At 32.6% G+C, this 22,215-nt stretch overlaps 1 protein-coding gene across 1 annotated transcript in view; it reads left to right on the top strand.

Moving 5' to 3' along the window:
- LOC128989336 (lachesin-like) overlaps positions 1–8,070 on the top strand; it is a 245,261-nt gene extending 237,191 nt beyond the window's left edge. The window contains exons 7-12 of the mRNA XM_054411217.1: positions 361–489; positions 1,934–2,071; positions 5,389–5,553; positions 6,496–6,576; positions 6,916–7,014; positions 7,943–8,070. Of these exons, the coding sequence (XP_054267192.1) occupies positions 361–489; positions 1,934–2,071; positions 5,389–5,553; positions 6,496–6,576; positions 6,916–7,014; positions 7,943–8,070 (740 nt within the window). The remainder of the gene's footprint in view (positions 1–360; positions 490–1,933; positions 2,072–5,388; positions 5,554–6,495; positions 6,577–6,915; positions 7,015–7,942) is intronic.
- Positions 8,071–22,215: the final 14,145 nt, after the last annotated feature.

The following is a 22,215-nucleotide window of genomic DNA, read 5'->3' as shown; positions in this document are numbered from 1 at the left end:
ATGATTGAGCTTAAATTGCTTAAAATATTCAATAATCCACGTTGAACTATATACAGTAATAAAACTACTGTTCACTGTATGTTAACATTTGTTTATAAACAGCTATATGTTATTTCTGAGTAATATATACTCAAAAGTAAGGAAGTTTTTTCGATTACAATCATACAAAAATTCCTAAAGTCGTTTTTTTAATAAATAATTTAATTTATTTCTAGGTCGTAAAATTCAAACAGGTTTTTTTGCATAAGCTATTTTTAGCTAATCATGGATTCAATTTAAACTTCTAATCGTCCTAGTTTATGAAATATTATTGTTAGGTTAATAATATGTTAAAATTTCATAAAGAATGTATGTTTTCAGTGAACGTGGTAGATGGAGAGGTTCTTCACATTACCAAGGTTAGCAGACTACACATGGGAGCCTATCTATGTATAGCCTCTAACGGCGTCCCTCCTTCCATCAGTAAAAGAGTCATGCTCAGAGTACAATGTAAGTAAAACATCTCATGAAATCCAGACTTCCTATAGCACTAACTATCTTTGCCATACTCTTAGGAAGACCTACAGCTTTGTAGCGTAAGAAAGTTAACGATAAAGTTGTTAATGATATTTTATAGCAAATTTTGTAGCAAAGCCCTTCCGGCCAATGCAACTGTTTTGTGTTTACTGTGGGGTAACTGGCAATTCATTGTTAAAGCAGCAACTAAGCACTTCTTATTCTTCTATAGCTGTTAATATAAACTAAAGGTCGACCAGTAGTCGAAAACTCAACCAAAATATATGAAATGTACATATTTCTCTATTTTCACCCCACGCTGTAAATAAAACATGTGATAGGAATTTCTTTTATTTGTTTTGATTATCTGTTTATATTTTGTTGATATTTCGTCACCAGCATGGCAACCCCTTTAGACCCATCGGTGTTAATTTTTTATTATTTTAAATTAAATTGTTGTGCTTATATTAGATTTCATTTCAACTTATAAAGGGATTCTGCTCATCTACAGGAATAGAATATTTTTCTTACCTAGGGTCTAAAATTAGGTTTTGCCGGATCGAGATCATTTTTAAGTTCGAGACGAAGTCGAGAACTTGAAAAGATCGAGAGCTACAAAACCCGTTCGGCCCATGGTACGAACACTATTTTTACCACTCTACAAAATTAAGAAAATATGAAAAATGTACACTTATAGCCAACACAACAAAAACTTTATGTGGCGAAATACTTAAAGGAATCAGCCGAAATAATCATAAATAGTAGCTACGCAGCAGTGACAATAAAACAAGTCTATCGCAATGCATAATATTTATGTTTCAAGACAGTAAATAAGTGAACAGCTGATTTTCGGCCCTAGGGATGAAAAAACCTGCTCGTTCCCCAAATAACGATGCCAGCTGGGCAGCAATTTGTAGTTTTCACACTTAAATTATCATATGTAAAACAGCTAAAAACATCGTAGTGTGGTGAACAATATCTTTCTAACAGTGTATGTAGATTTTCCCTGTGATGCACATAAGCTGAGACAAAAGGTTTCAAGAAACATGCTTGCCTATTAATATTATATAGATTCAATTTCCTCCCACGTATCAAAATTCAAAAGTTTTTATTCGTTCATGGAGATTAAATAAAACTATATATAAACAAAAAAAAATCTAAACACTTTTCATCTAATATGATATTAAGATAACATTAACTATTATGTTTAATGTGCAAACATATATTTGCTCTTACACTGTTTACTCCCAAGACGTTTAATGCGTGTAAAATATGGTTAATGGTGATCAATTTTTATTAGACTCTCTAATTACCATCAGACCAAATTGACTCGTTGCATTAGACTCTTATGTTTTCGTAGTTGTTGTGCTATTAACTTATTGAACCCATATTACACATAATCTCTAGACAAATAATTTATCATTTCTTTGTTGTTCAGTTCCACCAATGCTGTCGATCCCTAACCAGCTGGAGGGGGCCTACATTGGTCAAGATGTCCAGCTGGAGTGCCATACTGAGGCTTACCCCACCTCCATCAACTATTGGACTACAGAGAAAGGCGACATGATCGTCTCTGGTAACTACATAATGTTTTTTGTAGAGTTTATGGTTATTGATTACAAGTGTGATGTATTTTGTAACAAAGAACCTATACCCATTGGTTGAAGATGCCATTTCTAAGTATAATTGAGCATAAATAAACAAATAAAAATTTCTTTACTAAACTTTTCTCTGGAAAACTAGTTTTACTAAGAATCCTTTTCTACTAAGCACTAAAAAATATATATTTAAGCCTTTCCTCGAAATGTTTTGCTAGTTGCAACTTTAATTAGTTCCATGATTACCTTAACTCTCGAAATATATTTAAAAATCTCTGAGAAGAGGAGAATAGTATAATTGATTTTTTTATGTAGTAAAATAATTAATTTGAAAAAAGTAAAGCGATATGCGACAAACACAACATATACAATGTGAGGTTCAAAAATATTGTTGATGTAAAATGTTATAGAAGTCAAAACTATATGAACACGGTAAAGATAAGGAAGGTGTATATATAGTAAAGGTGTATTTTTGATAAAAATTGCAGAAATATTTAACAATTAATTAAGAAGAAATATTTTTTTTCAACTTAACTTACAAAAAACAACTAAAACTACAAAACCATAAAACATAAGAAATAATTATACCTGGCATATATTGTTCAACCAATGATAAATGTTTTAAACTATTCTTTAGCCAGATAAACAGGACGAACAAGTCTAATATATGCGTGAATAATTGAATAAGGCTTGAAAAAGCCAGGGTAAATAAATCAAAGTTTTAAAAGAAACCTACAATACTCAAACTTAGAAACAATATTAGTAAAACTTTTAATATAAAATATGTAAAAAACCTAAATTATGTGGTTTGACTTTAAAAATCTCTTAAGGGGCTTTAAATAACCATTTATGCTAGTTAGTATGTAACATTCATAGATTTGTTGTATTATTTAATTTTCTATAATTAACATATCTAAGATTACAATAAATCCTTTGCGTTTGGTATCAATTCATTTGAACATTTAAAACTAAATCTAATAAAAATAATATTTTTCATATTAAAAAGGTGAATGTAGTGATTTAAATAAGAATGATTAATAAATAACACAGCAAGAGGATAATGTAGAGGTTTAGTTGGCGCGAGCTAATGTTGTGTTTCAATTATCCACAACCCTTGATCCTTCGCATTCAATCACCCGGCAACGTCTCTTGGGCCTGTCAAATTCGATAACTTAACTTCCAATATTGTTTACTGATCAAAGTAGGTTTTCTTTTACGATAATTTGATTTGCCGCTTCAATTTCGCGGGATGGATATAAACCGCGGAAAAGAATGCAGATGTTTTCAATATATCTTAAGGTTATTTAGAAAGTTATTTGATGACAATTTTGGATTAAATTGATTTTTAAATCTAAGTATATTTATAAAGTATTTCAATACATTTGGTAAATTGAAAGATTTCTTATTATTAAATGATTCTATTGAGGCCACTTATCATTTTTATGAACTAAAATTCACTAATATTTTTATTTTTTATCAATTAGATTTTGAAATACATTTTACATAACCATTTTTATTTAAAGTTGAAGTATCCCTCTATTGCAGAGAAAGTGTTGTTCACCAAGTTAGGACAGATTGTTTGTTGGACAATAACCATAATTTTTTAGGGTATAAATATAATTAATTGCTCATCTGACTTGGTTCATTTAACCTGATTAGTGAAAAAATCTACAGATGATTGAACATTGTTCTGGAACAACTGATCAGTATTAGGTTGTATTAGACATAATAAATCAATTATTAAATTGGTACATTACAGAGGAAGTTAGTTGCCGTATTAAATAATTGATGTACATGTCTGCGGATAAAATTATGATATTGTTTTACTATGGTATAACAACAATACAGGGTGAGTTTTAATTGTCCCCCCCCAACTTTTTTCTACATTTTTTCAAATATCAATCCCAGACCACTTCCAAACATTTTTGGGTAGTAAGTACTTCATTTTGACAAGGTATTCATTTCCGGCCGCCATATTGGATGCAAAATTTTTTTTTCAATTGTAAAGGTGGAGTTGTGACCCATTATTTCGAACTAAATTATTACCCTGATTACAATGCCGCAAACCGTTTTTAAAAATCTTGATTCATTCTAAAGTTATGAGGGTTTTTTAAAACTTTATTTTTAGCCCTTTTTAACATTATGCATTTACAAACTAAGACCATAATCTCAAAATAGTGCTAGATAAAGATAAGTATACACTACCAGTAATTGTCGACCTATTTTCACTTGGTTATGACTGATGTATTTTTTTCGGCCGCCATCTTGGATCCACCATTTTGAAATGTGATCAATTATTTTAAATATGAAGGGGGTGTTGTGACCCATCATTTTGAACTACTTTTTTAAGCTAAACTCAATGCCGCAATTCATTTTTTGTTATCAAGTTTTATTTATGAAATATTGCAATTTTTTTGTTAAAAATGTCAATATTTCAAAATCAAAAAATGAAAATGAAAAACGGATCACGGAATTAAGTTCAGATTAAAAAAGTAGTTCGAAATGATGGGTCACAATACCCCCTTCATATTAACAATAATTTATCACATTTCAAAATGGCGGATCCAAGATGGCGGCCGAAAAAAATAAATCAGTCATAACCAAGTAAAAATAGGTCGACAATTACTGGTAGTGTATACTTATCTTTATCTAGCACTATTTTGAGATTATGGTCTTAGTTTATAAATGCATAATGTTAAAAAGGGCTAAAAATAAAGTTTTAAAAAGCCCTCATAACTTTAGAATGAATCAAGATTTTTAAAAACGGGTTGCGGCATTGTAATCAGGGTAAAAATTTAGTTCGAAATAATGGGTCACAACCCCACCTTTACATTTGAAAAAAAATTTGCATCCAATATGGCGGATCCAAGATGGCGGCCGGAAATGACTACCTTGTCAAAATGAAGTACTTACTATCCAACAATGTTTGGAAGTGGTCTGGGATTGATATTTGAAAAAATGTAGAAAAAAATGGGGGGGGACAATTAAAACTCACCCTGTATATGTGGGATGCTGAATACCAAAATATTTGGTAATACCATAATAACACATATTTAAAAAATCCAACTACAAACTACATCTGGATCTAGTCCCAGCCCAATAACTATGACTACTATAGGTTCAGGTGTTGTTTGCACCCAAGCCAAAGAAATTTGCAGACCTTTTCATCACTGATGGAATTTATTTATTTATGGCTGAGGAGTTAACTGTGATAGCACACTTTTTGATATTAGTAGTTCGATAAGTCTTCTGTGATACACTGATGAGTTACGAGCTGAGGAGCTAATGTGTGCAGACTTGCTGGTTGCAGGAGACAAGTACGAGGCTGTGTCTATGGACAACGGCTACAACAAGTACATGATGCTGAAGATACGAGGGGTGACTCGTCAGGACTTCGGCTCGTACCAGTGTGTCGCTAAGAACTCACTGGGGGAGACCGACGGACTCATCAAACTTGATGGTGAGCCTAAGTTCAACATGAGCGATACACTGAAGTTAGAGTAATAATATTGTAAGTTATATTTAACTAGTTTATGCATAAGACTTAATGTTTTTGAAAATTTGTATGCGCTGCCAATCGATAGGCCTACACACTACGAAGTAAGCGGTGGAACAATGTCAACTATAGTTGATGACAAAACTAATTTTTTAAATACATGATTGAATTTTTCGTTTATATTTCATGTAAAAAAAACATTATTCGACCCTGCTTAGTCAGAAAAATGCATAGAAAAGTTTGGTCTGTAGATATGTTTAATTCAACAAGCTTGGTCCAAAAAGGAAAATCTAGCCCTCAGATTAAGGTAGTAACTATGGTAGTAACTAAAAGTCTGGTGTGAACTAAGTTGACAATCGGAAGTAATGTGTTCATGTAAGCAATTAGGGTACCGTTTGGGTATGGTGGTTTTGTATGCCATTTAAGAACGTTTAACATATAGTTAGGTTGATTATTTAACATTTAACATTACATTGCTCTTCCTTAGGCTATATGTTATAGTGTTAGAAAGTTAGGAGTGTACGTTGAGGAATGTTTTACATTTATTACGGATATGATACGGTAATAGGTTAATTATTTTAAATTCCAACGATAGATAACTGTTGTTTATTTACAAACTACAATAAAATGTATGAAAAGAACTGCAATATGGGTTCTTCTAACGTCAATGATGTTGATAACATTAGTAAAATCGAGTAAACATCACAATATAAGTATACATTCAAGTTTGGAAACAGTTTCTTTTAGTCTTTTAGATGGAGTTTTAGGGCCTATTATGGAATTCATTTAGAAAATAATGAGGAAAGGAATTTTAAATAAATACAAAAATTATTCTGTCATAGTATTAGTTCTGTTTTACAAGAAAAATGGCTCGCAGTTAACAATATGGATTATCTTTTGTTACAGAAATACCAGCACCATCAACGACATCTACCTCAACATCAATTACTCCAGTCGTGCCAAATACAAAGAAGAAAATAAAATCAAGTAAATATTAATCTAAGATCAAAAACTCCTAATGGTTTATAGTATAAGAGCATTTTTTTCACCAGACGTTATTGTTTGTTTAAGATGTACAGATTTCAATTGTGTGAACTTTTAGACCTTATATAATGGTATTCGATTATTATGAATTCCCTTATGTACGGAAAATATTAAAATAGTTTTGGCTCAAACATGAACACGAAAGATGTTTTGAGCGAAAAGAAGAATGTGTTTTCTTGCAAAGCAATTTATTATCGATCTAAAAATATGTACACACTTATAATATATGTTTTAGAACACATTTAATCTGTTAGTGTCTAACGATGGATTAATTTTGTGTAGACAAAATGAAGAACAAACCTGGAAAGCAGAAGCCAGCAGACAACCAGGTGTTGGGGGACTATGATGGAGGCAGCAATGCTGAGTGGCATGCACCTGGAGGTGATATGTAGCTTCTAAAACTATCGATATTTGTTATCTATTGAATTTAGAAAGTAGTTATTTTCTTGAGTACTGTCGTACGGTTAAAGGTCAACTTAGCCTTTCGTGTATAACGAATTACAATCAATAACAACTAATGAGAATTGAATGTCGCTCAACAAATAAGAAATGTTTTTACTTCACTATCTCGCGTATACCTATATCTCTAGTCTTGCTATTTTAGAGCTATTGACGTTATATTGGAACGTAAAATACCCGACAAGATGGGAAACTAAATTAATGATGTTGAATGTCAACATTACGGTAAAAAGTGAGTATTTTAAAATGTTACTGAAGGGATTTAAAGTTCCTTGACTAAGAGTACCTGAAAAAATCACATTTTTTTATTTTTTTGTGTTATGGCTCTAATGTTTTAACTAATAATTAAGTCCTATAGATGTTTAGTGTTATTAAACACAGTAAATGGAAGTTATCGGTATTATTTTTCTACAAAGACTTACAATTCAGTCTCTTAATATATTTCATACAATTTAAATAATGCTGAAACTAGACAAATTAAATAGACGGTTACTGGTACTAATGGTTTATTGACAAACCAAAGTAAAAATAATATATTTCAAAATTTTTTAAAGAAGATTTACACACATCTTTGCAAAGTTGTAGGGCTTTGAAAATCGTATGATTTAATATATAAAATAGTCACGCTATGTAAATTTGTTTTAGTTATAAATAATTTAAATAAAGAAACAAGTTTTTCTAACTATTTTGAAGGGATTCTTTTAGAAAAAATAATTGTTTGACAAACATATAGACCAAGTAATCCTCTGAAATCTTGTGAGAACTTTCAAATTTAGAGTTAACTGAAGGACTTCATGTTGAGTTTGTGCTTGTAATCAGTTGGTAACTAAAAAACTATCCTATATTTCAGACTATCCTGACGGGCTTTCCTCCAAGGGGCCTCCCATTGGTCTAAACGGAGACGTCTCCCCCCTCCACTCACAACATCTACGTCATCATCTGCTCTACACATGTTTAATGGTGATACTGTTCAGGTGATGGACATACGTGTAGACACTGAATGTTACAATGTGATTACCAGTGTTGTCAACATTACAAATGTGTTTACAAAACTAAGTTACTAAATTGCTTAGCTACTAAGGTCAAGTATCGTTGTTCTGATTATAAGAAAACAAATTACCATGTAAATAAATTAGTCAAAGTTGCGTGAATTCAAAATATAAGGTAAAATAGTTCAAAACTTGTTTTTGTTTTCAATAGCTGCAATATAAACATTTAGCTTAACTAATCAACAGTGGTTAAGCTTAAGTTAAATTTTTAGGACTGTATTTTGTATTCATGTACTATAGTAACAAACATACAATTTTCCCATAGCCAAAATGGACTAACCGGACGAGTGCAATTTAGTAATTTTCCTCTTTCAATGATAGTGAGAACTAATTACTCATACGAGGGCTGTCCGTTAGTTAAGGTCTCTATAGAACGTAAAATGGCAGGGCTACATAGGTAGCTTTTTTTGATAGTACATAGACAGCAGTAAACATTTTCACAATTAGACCTGACGCGTGTTCATTAGATTTAATTCCATCAGGACAAATATAACGAATAAAGAAACGTTGCGTGCTGATCGGTGTGATTAAAAGTATAAGTCATAACATTTTCTGTCCCCTAATAAATTCTTTAGGGACATCCTCAATCATATTGAAATTTCTGTTTTACGGCGTAATCCGCAAGCTAAGATCTTCAAACATTGGTCCATGCCTCAATAAAAAATTATGAATAATCACAACTGGTTGTACCACAAACATCGTAAAGGGCGTGCACATGTACACTTCAAAACTCATTTTATCACCCAAAAAGATTGTCTACTGCTGCTAGACTTTAAAGGTGTTGACGCCTTAGGCTTCATACATCCGACCAAAGACACCATTAATTCTTGACGGGAGGGTAGACTCACATTGTTAACAGCATAGCACTATGTCATGATTAACTGTTATATAGGAGTGGGAAACGGCTAGGATCGTAAAGGGAGAACTAACAAAAGTGCAGCTAATCCCAAACTTGAGCTCGCTTTCAATAAATTAAGCTTGTTGTAGGTCTTAATTATTGGACAGCATTCGTATTCATATAAATTGGAAAAAGTTTGATTGTCAAGTATCTTTGTTAATTGATTGTGATGTGTATTCTGCAGAATACAACAATGTATAACCAAAAATCCTACTAAACCCTGTAAATTTAATTCCTTATATAATCTTATTTTTCAAACAATAGTTTGATGAATAACTATAACATTTAGAAAGAAAAGCTATGAAAAAAAGTTGGCATAACTGGACTCACTGTTACAATAGCGCTGTATATACGCGCGGCTTTTGGCGTGTATGTGATAATACGCTGATATTTTTATATGATTAAACTAAGTTATTGTGTTTATGGTGAAAGTTTGAGTGAAAGTTTTGTGACACTGTGTTTTTGAAATAGCTAGGCTGCTTTGTACCTCATATTTACTATTTTGTTAGCTACAAGTGTAGTTTATGTAAATAAATAACGTATAATAGTATATTTTATAAGTGGATTGATATTTTAGGAAGAATATATATACACATTATAACAATTACCGATATATTTAAGATTCGTAATGATGTCCTCAACATTTCCTATGCTATTCTTGTTAGGGAAGAAAACTTTTCAACTAAAATTTAGGTACTAATAAGGACAACTGTTTAATTTTATGAAAAGCTGTTTACCTTAAAAAAATTAATGTTGTCTTAAAATAATCAAATACCAAATCTCATATTTGGATAGTATGATAATTAATAATTATTTTAAAAATAAATAAAACAAATAATTTTACAAATATTGAGAAAATTTTCCATGAAAGTTTGTTTACAGGGCCGTTGCTGAATGGTAACTGATTATGCATTACACTAATATTAATTGTAGCCATAAATTATATACTAGTTTCATTCGATATTTTGGCTTTAAAATTGTTTACCAAAAAAGCCCGTTATACAGTAGAACTATCCATTTAGTAAGAACTAGAAAAATGTTTAATACATATCTTATTAATTAAAATTAATCATTCGATTCCAAACATATCGTCAGCTAAAGTTGTTAATTGAGAAACTATTCATGATGTTAAATCAATTATAATTAAGTAAATATTTTAATTGACTAAAAAAGGTCAATGTGTGTAGTATGAAATAAAAATCCTTGTAGAATAAGAATTTATATGATGTAAATTATATGAAATATAATTAAAAGTGTACATAGCTATGTATGAATATTTGTTCGTCTTATACATATGTATATTACAGATGAATTTGTATATATCTTAAAATACCCAACTTGCAGTATCGTATAGCAAATATGTATAAAGTTCGTGTTAGACCACCAAGTAGCAGGTTGGTCATATCATTCAGAGACTGAAGTACTGGCTTTTGTCCCACTCAATAAATTGCAATAAATAAAATAATTTGTGTTCCTACTTGTTTATTTTTCACTTTGTTCTTTAGCTACATAAGGTATAAGTAAGCAAACGGGTATTTAAAAGTTTTTCAAAGCAAGGACTGACAAGGTTGCAATTAGAAATATACTTATAGCAAAACCTCATCAGAACGTTGGGAATCCAAGGGGGCGTAGCCCGAGAGGAAAGTAAATAGGCCTAAGACATTCCTAAATATGTGGACCATCGTTGTGCTTAATTTTGGGTGTATTGGTTTAGTATTCTAGTCGTGAGAACTGCACTGACAGACAGGCACCACCTCAATTTAAAAATATTATAGATAAGTTAGTTAGCAGCTTGGTTTACCACTATTACCTCATTTCACTTAATCTGTTATGATTATTTTTAATGGTAGAAATTTCAACAAATGAATTTTTAAAGGTGTAACTGGCCTCTCTTAAATTGAAATTCCCACCAAAATGGACCCTTAGCACCATGTCCATCAAGGCAAGTTGTGATTCTGGAGAGCAATATTAATAATTATATTGAAGTTTTTGAAGTATAACAATATTTATAAGTAACACCAGATCTCAAATTTACAATAACACTTTTATTATTGTGCAGAACATAGTAGGCGCCTTAAAATAAGAAAATAAATAGCAAAACCTAGAAATAATTAGAACACAGATGAAACCATTGTTGTTCGATAGTAAAAAGTATTGTGAATAACATATCAAAAGTTTCCAAAAATATCTTTGGTGGAACACCACTATTTTTCCAAAATGGCGGCCAAATCCAGTAGTTTTTTTGGTTTTTATTGAAATTCTGACTTTCTAGTCAATATTGGTGAAAAGTCGTCAATACATTTAATGTTCCTCCTGAAATTACCTTTAAAATGATACCAAATACATGTACCCACAACAAAAAATAAAACCCCGTAGAAATAATGAAATATTTCAAATAAAAATATTTTTTATAAATTAATGTAATAGTCCATTAAACTAAAAATAACGTACACAGGGATCGTATAAAAATTTGCATGTAAACATTTTATGGTTTTATTTTTATTGTTGTGGTGTGCAGAGTAACATACCAAAAGTTGCAAAAAATCAGTCCACGGGAAACCCCTAAATTAAGGAAAAATGGCGGCTTTTCCCAATATTGGACAAATTTTGCAAAAAAAAGATATCACATTGTTTTTTGCACATTTTCGAGATATTGACTTGGAACCACGACCGATATTTTTTGGGTGGTCCGTACTTAATTTCAATAGGGGACGCTTTTTGGGCCGCCTTCTTGGATCAGCCATATTGGATCTGCCATATTGTATATAAATATTTTCTAATGTAATTATAGTGTTGTGAAACATCATTATGAGCTAGATTTCCACACTGATTTCAATGCTGAAATCAGTTTTTTAAATAGCGTTTTACGATTTTAAGATATATAAAAACGAAAACTCTCCCCTATACATTTCTTATGGACGTTTCGTACTTTGACTATTTAAAAACACATTGAAAACTACCACAGCCTAAGGTTGTACCATCAGGTTCAAGTATGGCGTGGAAATAGTTCACCAGCAGATCCAACAGATTGGGAGTGGTGTTTGACTGATGATATTCCATTCCATTCCATTCCATTCCATTTCCATTCCATTTTGTTTTGTCATGAGAGCATGAAACTCCCTGACTGCTAGCCCGGTACCTATAATTAAACATACCCGGGCCCCATGATGTAGGCCGAAGCTAATGCACCAACCTTTATTGGCACATCATGGGAGGATGACTTAAGGTCATCAGGCTCACCGGCTGCCGAAGCAACCCTTCGGAGAGAGGGTTTCCCCTCAATCCTAACCAGGGATGCCGGCTACTTGTTTAAGCGTCACTCCACCTGGGTTCCCCCGGGTACAAAACCCAAAAGGACCATAATGGAATGCCCTGACGCATTTAGTGCAAGCAACACTCGGGACCTATCCAATCCCTGACAGGCAGAGCCCGCCATCAAAGCCATGAAGAAGGGGACCACCAGCAAGCTGATGGGGGGAACCCCAACCACCTATTTACACCACTACCCGATCGAGGCCTTACCCAGTTGCTGGGAAACCAGAGGTGACCAAGGCGATAGATCCCTGAACACCCCTAGCGGGCTTGAACCCGGCACCCGATCTACTTCGTTTGCCCGTCCAGCCCAACATCACTGCCAGGCTATCAGGGTTTCCCAAAAGGAGGCAGGAATAGAAGTGGGTCCCACCCGGATGAACCTATCCACCAAAGGTGGCGACACCCTTTGCTCAATCGAAGTTCCAGGGATAACTCCCCACACTCTAGATAACCATACCTTCCGGTCTCAGAGACAGGGATTGGCTGATGGGGTGCGCCCAGCCGTTGCCCTCACACTGCGGAAAGTTAGGCCGGGGCCACACGTGGCGGATCGTCCGCGCGGCTTATGATCGTACGATCATAAGCCGCGCGACGATGTCCCGGCCACACGGAGCGGATGAACCGCTTCCGGTTGAGGTTTCCCAGCCTACGTACTGAGATTCTATGGTTAAATTCACTCGTTCTCGTTGTAGTCATAGAAGAAACACGTATGTTAGTTTGTGCATTAGAATCGTGTGGTGAGCTAGAGCCTAAGGCAAACCGAAATCATTGGGTCCATCATTTCATAACCGATAAACCATTTGTGTTCCAAACCGTTTACGAGCACATGCGAAACCATAGTTCGGAGTTTTTTTTTGTTACTATCGCATGTAGATAGCATCGTTTGACGAGCTACTTCAATTGCTTTGACCGCATATAACTAAGGAAGATATACTGATGAGAAATGTACAACATGAGAAATCCGACATTATCTTTAACAAGTTCTATTGATTTGTCTGTATCGAACATTTTACACCCAGAAACCGAAATGCACAAGCACAAACTAAAAAAAAAAAACAAAAACACTACAAATGCTTGAAAATGAGCTCCAACCGCGCGGACAATCAGTATCGTGTGGCCACTCTCATAAGACTACATGTGTCATCCCCTCCAACGCGGCTTATGATCGCGCGGACAATCCGCGACATGGCGCAGACAATCCGCCCAGGCGGCTTAGGATCGCCCCGTGTGGCCACTCTAATTTGATTCAATGTGTTGTCGGGCCACGCGGATCATCCGCGTGGTCCGTCCGCGCGGATGATCCGCGTCGTGTGGCCCCGGCCTTACGCTCCCCTAGAGTGTCCCCGTGAGCTTACGGGTACTTGCCCGATTTTACCTCCAGGAAAGGCTACTTCCAAAGTCGAGGATATGTCACACAGAATGACTGAATGACAGAATTGACTGATGATATGACTAACTTTCTTATAAATAACTGTACTTATAAATAACTGTAACTGTGTAACTTGGAAATTATATATAGATAAATATAGGATATGGCCTTTAAAAAAATTCAACAAAACGTTTTATGGTTTTATTTTGTAGTGTTGTGCAGAGTGAAAACGGGAAAAACTCATCATAGCTATTCGTTCAAGTATTGACTTTTATTTTAGCTATGGATTACTTATTGGGAGTTATTTAGAATTGGGGATAAATGTCTTTAAATAAAGACAAATTTCAAAATAACAATAATTCATTCAATATTTCATTGAAGGTAGGCCTATATGATTCGTTTTAAATTTGTCATGTGTCATTTAATAATCAATAGAATTAAAGCCAAACATTTACTGAGTACTTTGATACCAGAACAAACTTGTTAACATATTAAAAACCCGAGGTATAAATCTTTTAACAAAAACTGAAAAAAAGATTTAATTTAATTTTGTGTTGGGATTTATACCTCGTCTATAACTAGTCTGTTTTAACTATAAATAAAACAAAATGAAAGCTAACTAAAATGAAAGCTCTTTTATCACTGAATATTTTAAGGCTAAACGAACTGCAAGCATTAATAATACCTGGAGAAAATAATCCAAACACATTTTCAAAGTACGATACGTCCATAAATGATGTATGGGGGAGAGTTTTCGTTTTAATATATCTTAAGCAACGAAAAAACGTATTTAAAAACGGATTTTAGCATTGAAATCAGCGTGGAAATCTAGTTCATAGTGATGTGTCACAACACTATAATTACATTAAAAAATATTTATATCCAATATGGCAGATCCAATATGGCTGATCCAAGATGGCGGCCCAAAAAGCGTCCCCTATTGAAATTAAGTACGGACCATCCAATAAATATCGGTCGTGGTTCCAAGTCCATATCTCGAAAAATGTGCAAAAAAAAACATTGGGTATCTTTTGTTGCAAAATTTGTCCAATATTGGGAAAAGCCGCCATTTTTTCCTTAATTTAGGAGTTTCACGAGAACAGATTTTTTGCAACTTTTGGTATGTCACTTTGCACACCACAACAATAAAAATAAAACCATAAAATGTTTACTTGCAAATTTTTATACGATCCCTGTGTCTTTTTTTTTAGTTTGCTTGGACTATTACATTAATTTATAAAAAATATTTTTATTTGAAATATTTTATTATTTCTACAGGGTTTATTTTTTGTTGTGGGTATACGTATTTGGTATCATTTTAAAGGTAATTTCAGGAGGAACATTAAATGTATTGACGACTTTTCACCAATATTGACTGGAAAGTCAGAATTTAAAAAAAAAACCAAAAAACTACTGGATTTGGCCGCCATTTTGGAAAAATAGTGGTGTTCCACCAAAGATATTTTTGGAGACTTTTGATATGTTATTCACAATACTTTTCACTATCGAACAACAATGGTTTCATCTGTGTTCTAATTATTTCTAGGTCAAACGATATATTCAGGGGCCTTTTACCTGCTGATCCACCGAATTGCCATATTAAACAGTACGCACAGTGCTGTAAAACCCCTATGAAATAGGACACTGCTATGCACGAACCTTAAACTAACTAAAATGACTGCTTAAAGCTGTATGCGTTTTTAAATACCGAGACTATACATTGTAATTCAGAAATCCAAATACTTATGCGATTGGAGTTTTTTATTACTTTTTTACTTTAGATGTAAATAGCTATGCATCCGCCACGAAACTCTGACAAAAAATAAGGAAATAAACTAAATAACTAAAATAAAACATAACCTGGGTAGCCAAGTCGTTATAGTGTTTGTGTTCATATTTGAGGGTAAATGGTTAGATTCCAACAGAGTTCGATCATACAACCAGATACCATTTATTATTGAGCTATTAATTTGGACCATCTAACCAAAGGGTTGGGTTATAAGGGAATATGGCCAAGTGTTGGAATGCTTCTTTAGAAAAATTCAAAAATTCCTATGTAAAAAAAATTACAATCTCACAACAAATGTAGCCTACACAGTAAAAGTTACATTTCATTAAGAACCGTATATTTATGCGTTAATAGGCTGTTTCATGGATGCAAACTATTTCATAGACTTGTTTATTTACCGTGCAATAAGTTATTATTTGTTACGACTATCATACTATTATATTATATCACAGATACAGTAAATATCTCATTATCTGGAATAGTAAGTAAACATTTTGTAAACAGTAACTAAATATTCTGTTCCAAGTAGGAGTTACAAGCTAACATCTCTGTTACATATTGACAGATATTTGGCAGCGTTGCTCGACTGAACGTTTGCCAGACAATGATATATTCCTGCGGAGGAATCGCTTGACGTAGCCCATGACAAACTGAGCAACCAAACGCACATCTTCAGCTTTTACTATGCTGTAAAATGTCACTGAGTACACATACATGAAACAATAAGTGCAAAGGTCTACCGGGTAGCTTTAACTGGATATTTAAAATTACTTACTACACCAGGTATAATAAGTAGTTCGAAAATATTAACAATCTTTCAAACTGAAATAATAATGGATAAAGACTAAAAATATATTTTAAGTATCGAAAATGAATTGAAATTACACATTTTCAAGTTAAATCCAAGTTGTGGTTTACTGAGTTGGTTTATTACTGGGTAGGTTTACCTGAAAATTCATTTCCACATTGACCTCCAATCCATGTAAAAATCATATGATTTGTAGCTAGGATGAACTCGAACCCACATCATAGAATAATCACGTGGGGAATCCTTATTATATTTTTTGAATCTCAATATATTAAAGTAAAAACGAGTACCTAACAAGTTAAAGTTTAAATTTAATACATTTAAGGTAAAATTACAAATGAATCTAGTACATTTTGGTCGTGATTACAAGCTGACTGTAAAGATTTTGAAATGGTATAATTTAATATACTATTGAAAATTAATTTAACTTGGCGAAAAATTACATTCTGATATAATCCTAATTCTTATGTTAGAAAATTTATGAAGATAAGTAAAATGTATTTTTCACTCAACTATGGCATTAAGTTCTATTTTTTTGTGTCCATCTAAGCCAATGGATTCTTTAATATAATATAATAGGTTACGTACCTTATTCCGTCTTCAGTCTTAACTTAGTCAATGCTGGATGACTAGTTTCGGGAACAAAGTGCCATTATCAAATCATTATTTAAAACATCAATTGAATATGGTCAAATATCCGACGTAAGTCTTCATCAATGTATACATGCAGGTTGACTACACATAAAATTTACACATTTTACACAAATAAAAGTTACAAATACATTTACGATAGGCCGGCCACATTGAATACGGGACAAACCGACGCAGGTTACACGGCGGACACGACAGAACTATCCATTGTCCAGTTGGTGACATTGACCTTGGGGGAGGGGGTATGTCGGCTAATAAAGACTTGTAGTAGCTCTGATGTCAATGTTTTCAATTCTATCAAATAAAATATTTGAACCATAATTTAGTTTTTCATTCAAAACGTCTTGAGAGGATTTTTTATTAGCTTTATAAATTTCAAGACTCTCTAAGACTGAGCGGACCTTTACTGCATTTGTGCAAGATTTGTAAATTATCTTGGGATTCTTTAAGTTTTGAAAGGGAGCGGTCCAAACCCAGGTCGTGTTCTGTCTAACATTGACCTTTTGTTAAATAATAACCTGTCAAAATAAATGACAAATAGAATATAGCTCCAGTAAAGATCTCGCTTGAAATTAAATCAGCGATATTGTGTTGATTTTCCTTCTATACTTACAACATTCCAGTTAATGTAAGGTACATATTGCAAATTTACACTGCTTCATATTTTATTCACTGCTGAAGTCATCCCACATTTAAAGTTGTTTAAAGTTCTGCTTTAGGCCTAATATTTTTATAGACAGGTTTTGAAATTTCCCATTAACACCATTTATTACGGTCAATAGTATAAAATGGCAAACCAATAATTATAAATAACTATTTCATCAAACCACCAACCGCCTTCAGAATTTCATGATCACTCCACAAATGACAATTTTACATACTAAATATCTTAAACCATTAAAGCTCACATTGTTGGTTTGGAGATATGTTTACAACATGTTTTTCAACAAAGGTGCAAGAGGAACCTGCAGTGTTCTACAGTTATTCTCAACGAAGGATTCGCCGCAAATTTATTGCTCTAATTATCTCAGAAGGATTTATTCACACCGCAGACTGATCCCTGTTGTTTCAAAGGGTTAAGATTAGCATTTCATTGTTTTGCAGTCAAAAGATTAACTTTATATTTATACCAAACACACTTTTTAACTCACATAATATGTAACAGTTTCCATTCAGTGTGTTACAGCAAGTTTTATATAGTTATTTTGTAAATATGTAGTTCATGCAAATGCAATATTTTATAAGTTTTTTTTATAAAAACATACGGAATATTTTTTAATAGTTTCTAAAGTTTCATTAGTACTTGAGCCACTCGTAAAATATGTAGGTAGCAAGTTTCCTTTGCTAACGATGTCAGCAAAATATAATTTCACATTAAGCTTGAAAGGGCATAACATTTGATAATACAATTTTCCATTGATTTACTTATGGTGTTGTTTTGGTTAAAATATAACCTTTCATAATGTTTCCTAATATTTATAGTTTAAACTTTAGAGGTTTAAATGAAAACGAAAATGTTGGTGTTCGTTGTAGCTGCATTACTAAACACTCATTATTTTAATGGTTTTATGTAGGTTCGGAACTAAGTTAAATCTCGTTTTGTTATTAACTTGTTAAAACTCATTAAATAGAATATAAATTTCTTCAGCCTGAGGGATTCATGTTCAGAGCAATATTGTTTTATATTTGTTGTAGGTACAGTATATGTCTACAGCGCAATAGTTAAACTCTGTTTAGGTTAACAAAAAAACTGCTTTGAATTATAGTACATCGGTGGATAAGTCAATGAAACGAAATCAATTTCGAGTCCTACCATAGTAAGTTGTATCTCGTTGGAAATGCTTTTTTTTACAAGTAATTTTAATGTATTACCTAAGCTACATACAGTCTACGAAATCTTCAAGTCTCAACATTTCTGTTTACATTTCTTACATACACTTTCCATTTTCTATTTAAGCATACAATAAATCTCTAAGGAGAAGCGCAGAATACAACAAGGCATGGTTACGCATTGAGGAGATGATTTATATTGAGTGTTTGTTGAATAAAAGATGAGGGTAACCTCAGACGTAGAGCAGGAACCTCTCGGCGCTCCTTCACATGGGGTGGCTATCTTGTGAAGGGGTGGTTATTGTGTTAGTTCAACATAAACTGTTTACAACCAAGTTTACATGAAAAAGAGGCTCGCACACATCTTTGAGAATCGTGTTAACTGAAAGTGATGATAAAAATTATTCATCATTTATGATTTATTGTATCGGTCATACAGGCTACTTGCATAAACATGAACATAATGTGAAATTATCATATTTTAAAGATGAAGTTTACACAGATAATAAATACATGCCAAAACCTCGGATCATCGAACATTCTATACACCTTTTCTATGAACCAAAATGTTGGTGTGCTAATTATACCGGGTGTCCAAAACCACCCGTACACCCCTTTCAAAACGATGGAAACCATTTCTTACAAACAAAAAATAATACAGAACTAGCTAAATTGGGCACGGTCTACCAAATGGTGATAATTTCAAATCCAATATCACACCGGAAGTGGCTTTTTCAGACAGGAAGTTGACTTTTTTAAATGTAAACTACCAATTTTGATTACAGAATCGGATTTTACGTTGAAAAACACATAACTTTTGTCTAAAACATTTTTTTGAAAAAAAAATTGTTTTCTACCTCTAATCCCTCATTAAAGTCAATAATTTTTGGTCATTCATGTGTCAAAGTTACTCGAAATAATAATAGAAAAACCAATAACAAAGATTACATAAAGACATATGATGAATAGAATCAGCTGTTCATTGTAAACACCTTAGCAATTGATTAACAGCTGGTCTACACATTGCTTAATTTCATTTTATTTTAAAAATAAATAATTTGTTTTTACATTTAAGGGGTCAAATGTAAAAATAAATTATAAAAAAAATTAAACTTAGCAATGTGTAGACCAGCTGTTACTCAATTGCTAAGGTGTTTAAAATAAACAGCTGATTCTATTCATCATATGCCTTTATGTAATCTTTGTTTTTTGTTTTTCTCTATTATTGTTTCGAGTAACTTTGACACATGAATGACCAAAAATTATTGACTTTAATGGGGGATTAGAGGTAGAAAACAATTTTTTTCAAAAAATGTTTTAGACAAAAGTTATGTGTTTCTCAACGTACAATCCGATTCTGTAATCAAAATTGGTAGTTTACATTTGATAAAGTAAACTTCCGGTCTGAAAAAGCCACTTCCGGTGTGATTTTGGATTTGAAATTATCACCATTTGGTAGACCGTGCCCAATTTAGCTAGTTCTGTATTATTTTTTGTTTGTAAGAAAAGGTTTCCATCGTTTTGAAAGGGGTGTAGGGGTGGTTTTGGACACCCGGTATAAAACTGAAAGCTTTTGAGACTGTAACTTCTTTTGTGATACAGTATATATGTTTATCATCTTAAACTTGTCCAATAATACAGTTTTAATATGAAAATATTTATTAACCTTATTAATAATAAGCCATGAATTCATGATATATAGATAAAATAGTCACAGGTGTGTGATTTAAACTTGAATATTTAACAGGTAATCAATTATTTCTTAATTGACAGGACATAATAAATGATGAAGAAATAATCAACAGATAATAAATGGCAAATCAATAATTACTGATAAGAATCCACGGCTAATATTTTGATAACCTGTTTTGCTTTGCTAGATGTATAAACAGAAAAAGAAAATATGTTTTTAGGTCAACATAAAAAGTCTGTGCATGTGAAGAGTGTTAATTACTGATATTAGCATCACCTGATCCTTGGGTTTAAGCCCGCATTATATCGCTTCTCTTGGCTCTCTCTTGTTTGTGTTATCAGCTACATAAAACACCTTATTCGGCGATAAACTTTTTCTTATTTACATTTATTTCAACAATAACCAAGATCTTAGTTGTATCTTTGGCTCGATAGTTTCAATTAAATCACATAGTGGCAGGTTTTTTTGCGTTTTTATTTTTTATTTGTTGATTGTGTTCACTAATACTGTATTTAATCCCGTAACCCGTAATATTAGATACTTAAGTCTTTATGGGTAATAGTCAAATTTATCTTTGAATAATTTAGTGTTACATATATAAATCTCTGAAAATATAAAAATATAAAGTATTACTCGTATTATTATCGTTATTCCAACCGACACAGTGTCAAAACAGTAAAAAAATATAATAGCTGATGTGTTGCATCTAATTCAAATTTTAATACAAATTTATTTGATGCTATAGCTTAAGAGTCGAACTCAAGCCACCTTTTAGAGAAAAAAACACACAAATTACTATATTGCAATGTGAACTAAAATCTTAAATCCACCAGGCTTCATCAGAGTAACACATTTGTCTTAGAATTTCTGAACATAACTAAATAGTTTGATTTAGTTCATTTAACAGATGGCTATTTTAATGTTTCTTCAAAACTGAGTTTTTCGCCAGATATGAAAGTCTCAACCGTAACTTCACAATAGAGAAAGGCAACAAGTAAATTCTTTTCAGACCTGATAGTAATATTTCTCTCGTGCATATTGTAGTAATGTTCACGTTTTCAGTAATTTAAAGTAACAAAACATAAAAGATAAGTCCCTTTACCCTAATGCGCACATAAGCCAATTTTTTTAAAGGATAATAGCTTACAGTGAACGCTCATTGGGATCGTCTAAAGTAAAATGCCGTTGCATCATTTTAAATCGTTTTAAACAGGCTGATGCAAATGAATATATCACTATGGGTATTCAAGTTGTTTTTATTGCAATAAGTAACTTCACTGGCTTTGAATTTTTACATACCAGTGCCGGGAATTAGAGGTTATCAATAACGATAAAAATATTATAAATACAATTTCAAACGATAATAGCAGTAGCACTTCATAACTTTAATACCTTTAAGACTATGCTGTTACCAAGAAATACGTCTGAGTATAAGGTGAACCTCTTGAAGATTGATCTAGCGGCCGACCTCTGTTTGTTATTTCAAGTGGATTGTTAGAAACACAATTGGATCGGTCGTTAGAGGCTTCCAGCCGCTTTGGACCTCAACGACCAACCTTGGAGCTCTTTACACATAAATATACAATGATGAAATATTATTTAAAATTGTATGAGTACAATTGGTTTACACTGTTTTAATTTATATTGTTAGCAGAATATTGTATCAGATTATGCTCCTTCACTAATTTATTAGGTTAAACAAAGATATATCGAGGAACATA

Source organism: Macrosteles quadrilineatus, unplaced genomic scaffold, assembly GCF_028750875.1.
Source record: "Macrosteles quadrilineatus isolate MER2022 unplaced genomic scaffold, UCM_ALF_1.0 Scaffold_3__2_contigs__length_128488019, whole genome shotgun sequence".
Classification (NCBI taxonomy): Eukaryota; Metazoa; Arthropoda; class Insecta; order Hemiptera; family Cicadellidae; genus Macrosteles; species Macrosteles quadrilineatus.
The sequence above is the reverse complement of the archived record's forward strand: the minus strand, read 5'-3'. Positions and strand labels throughout refer to the sequence as shown.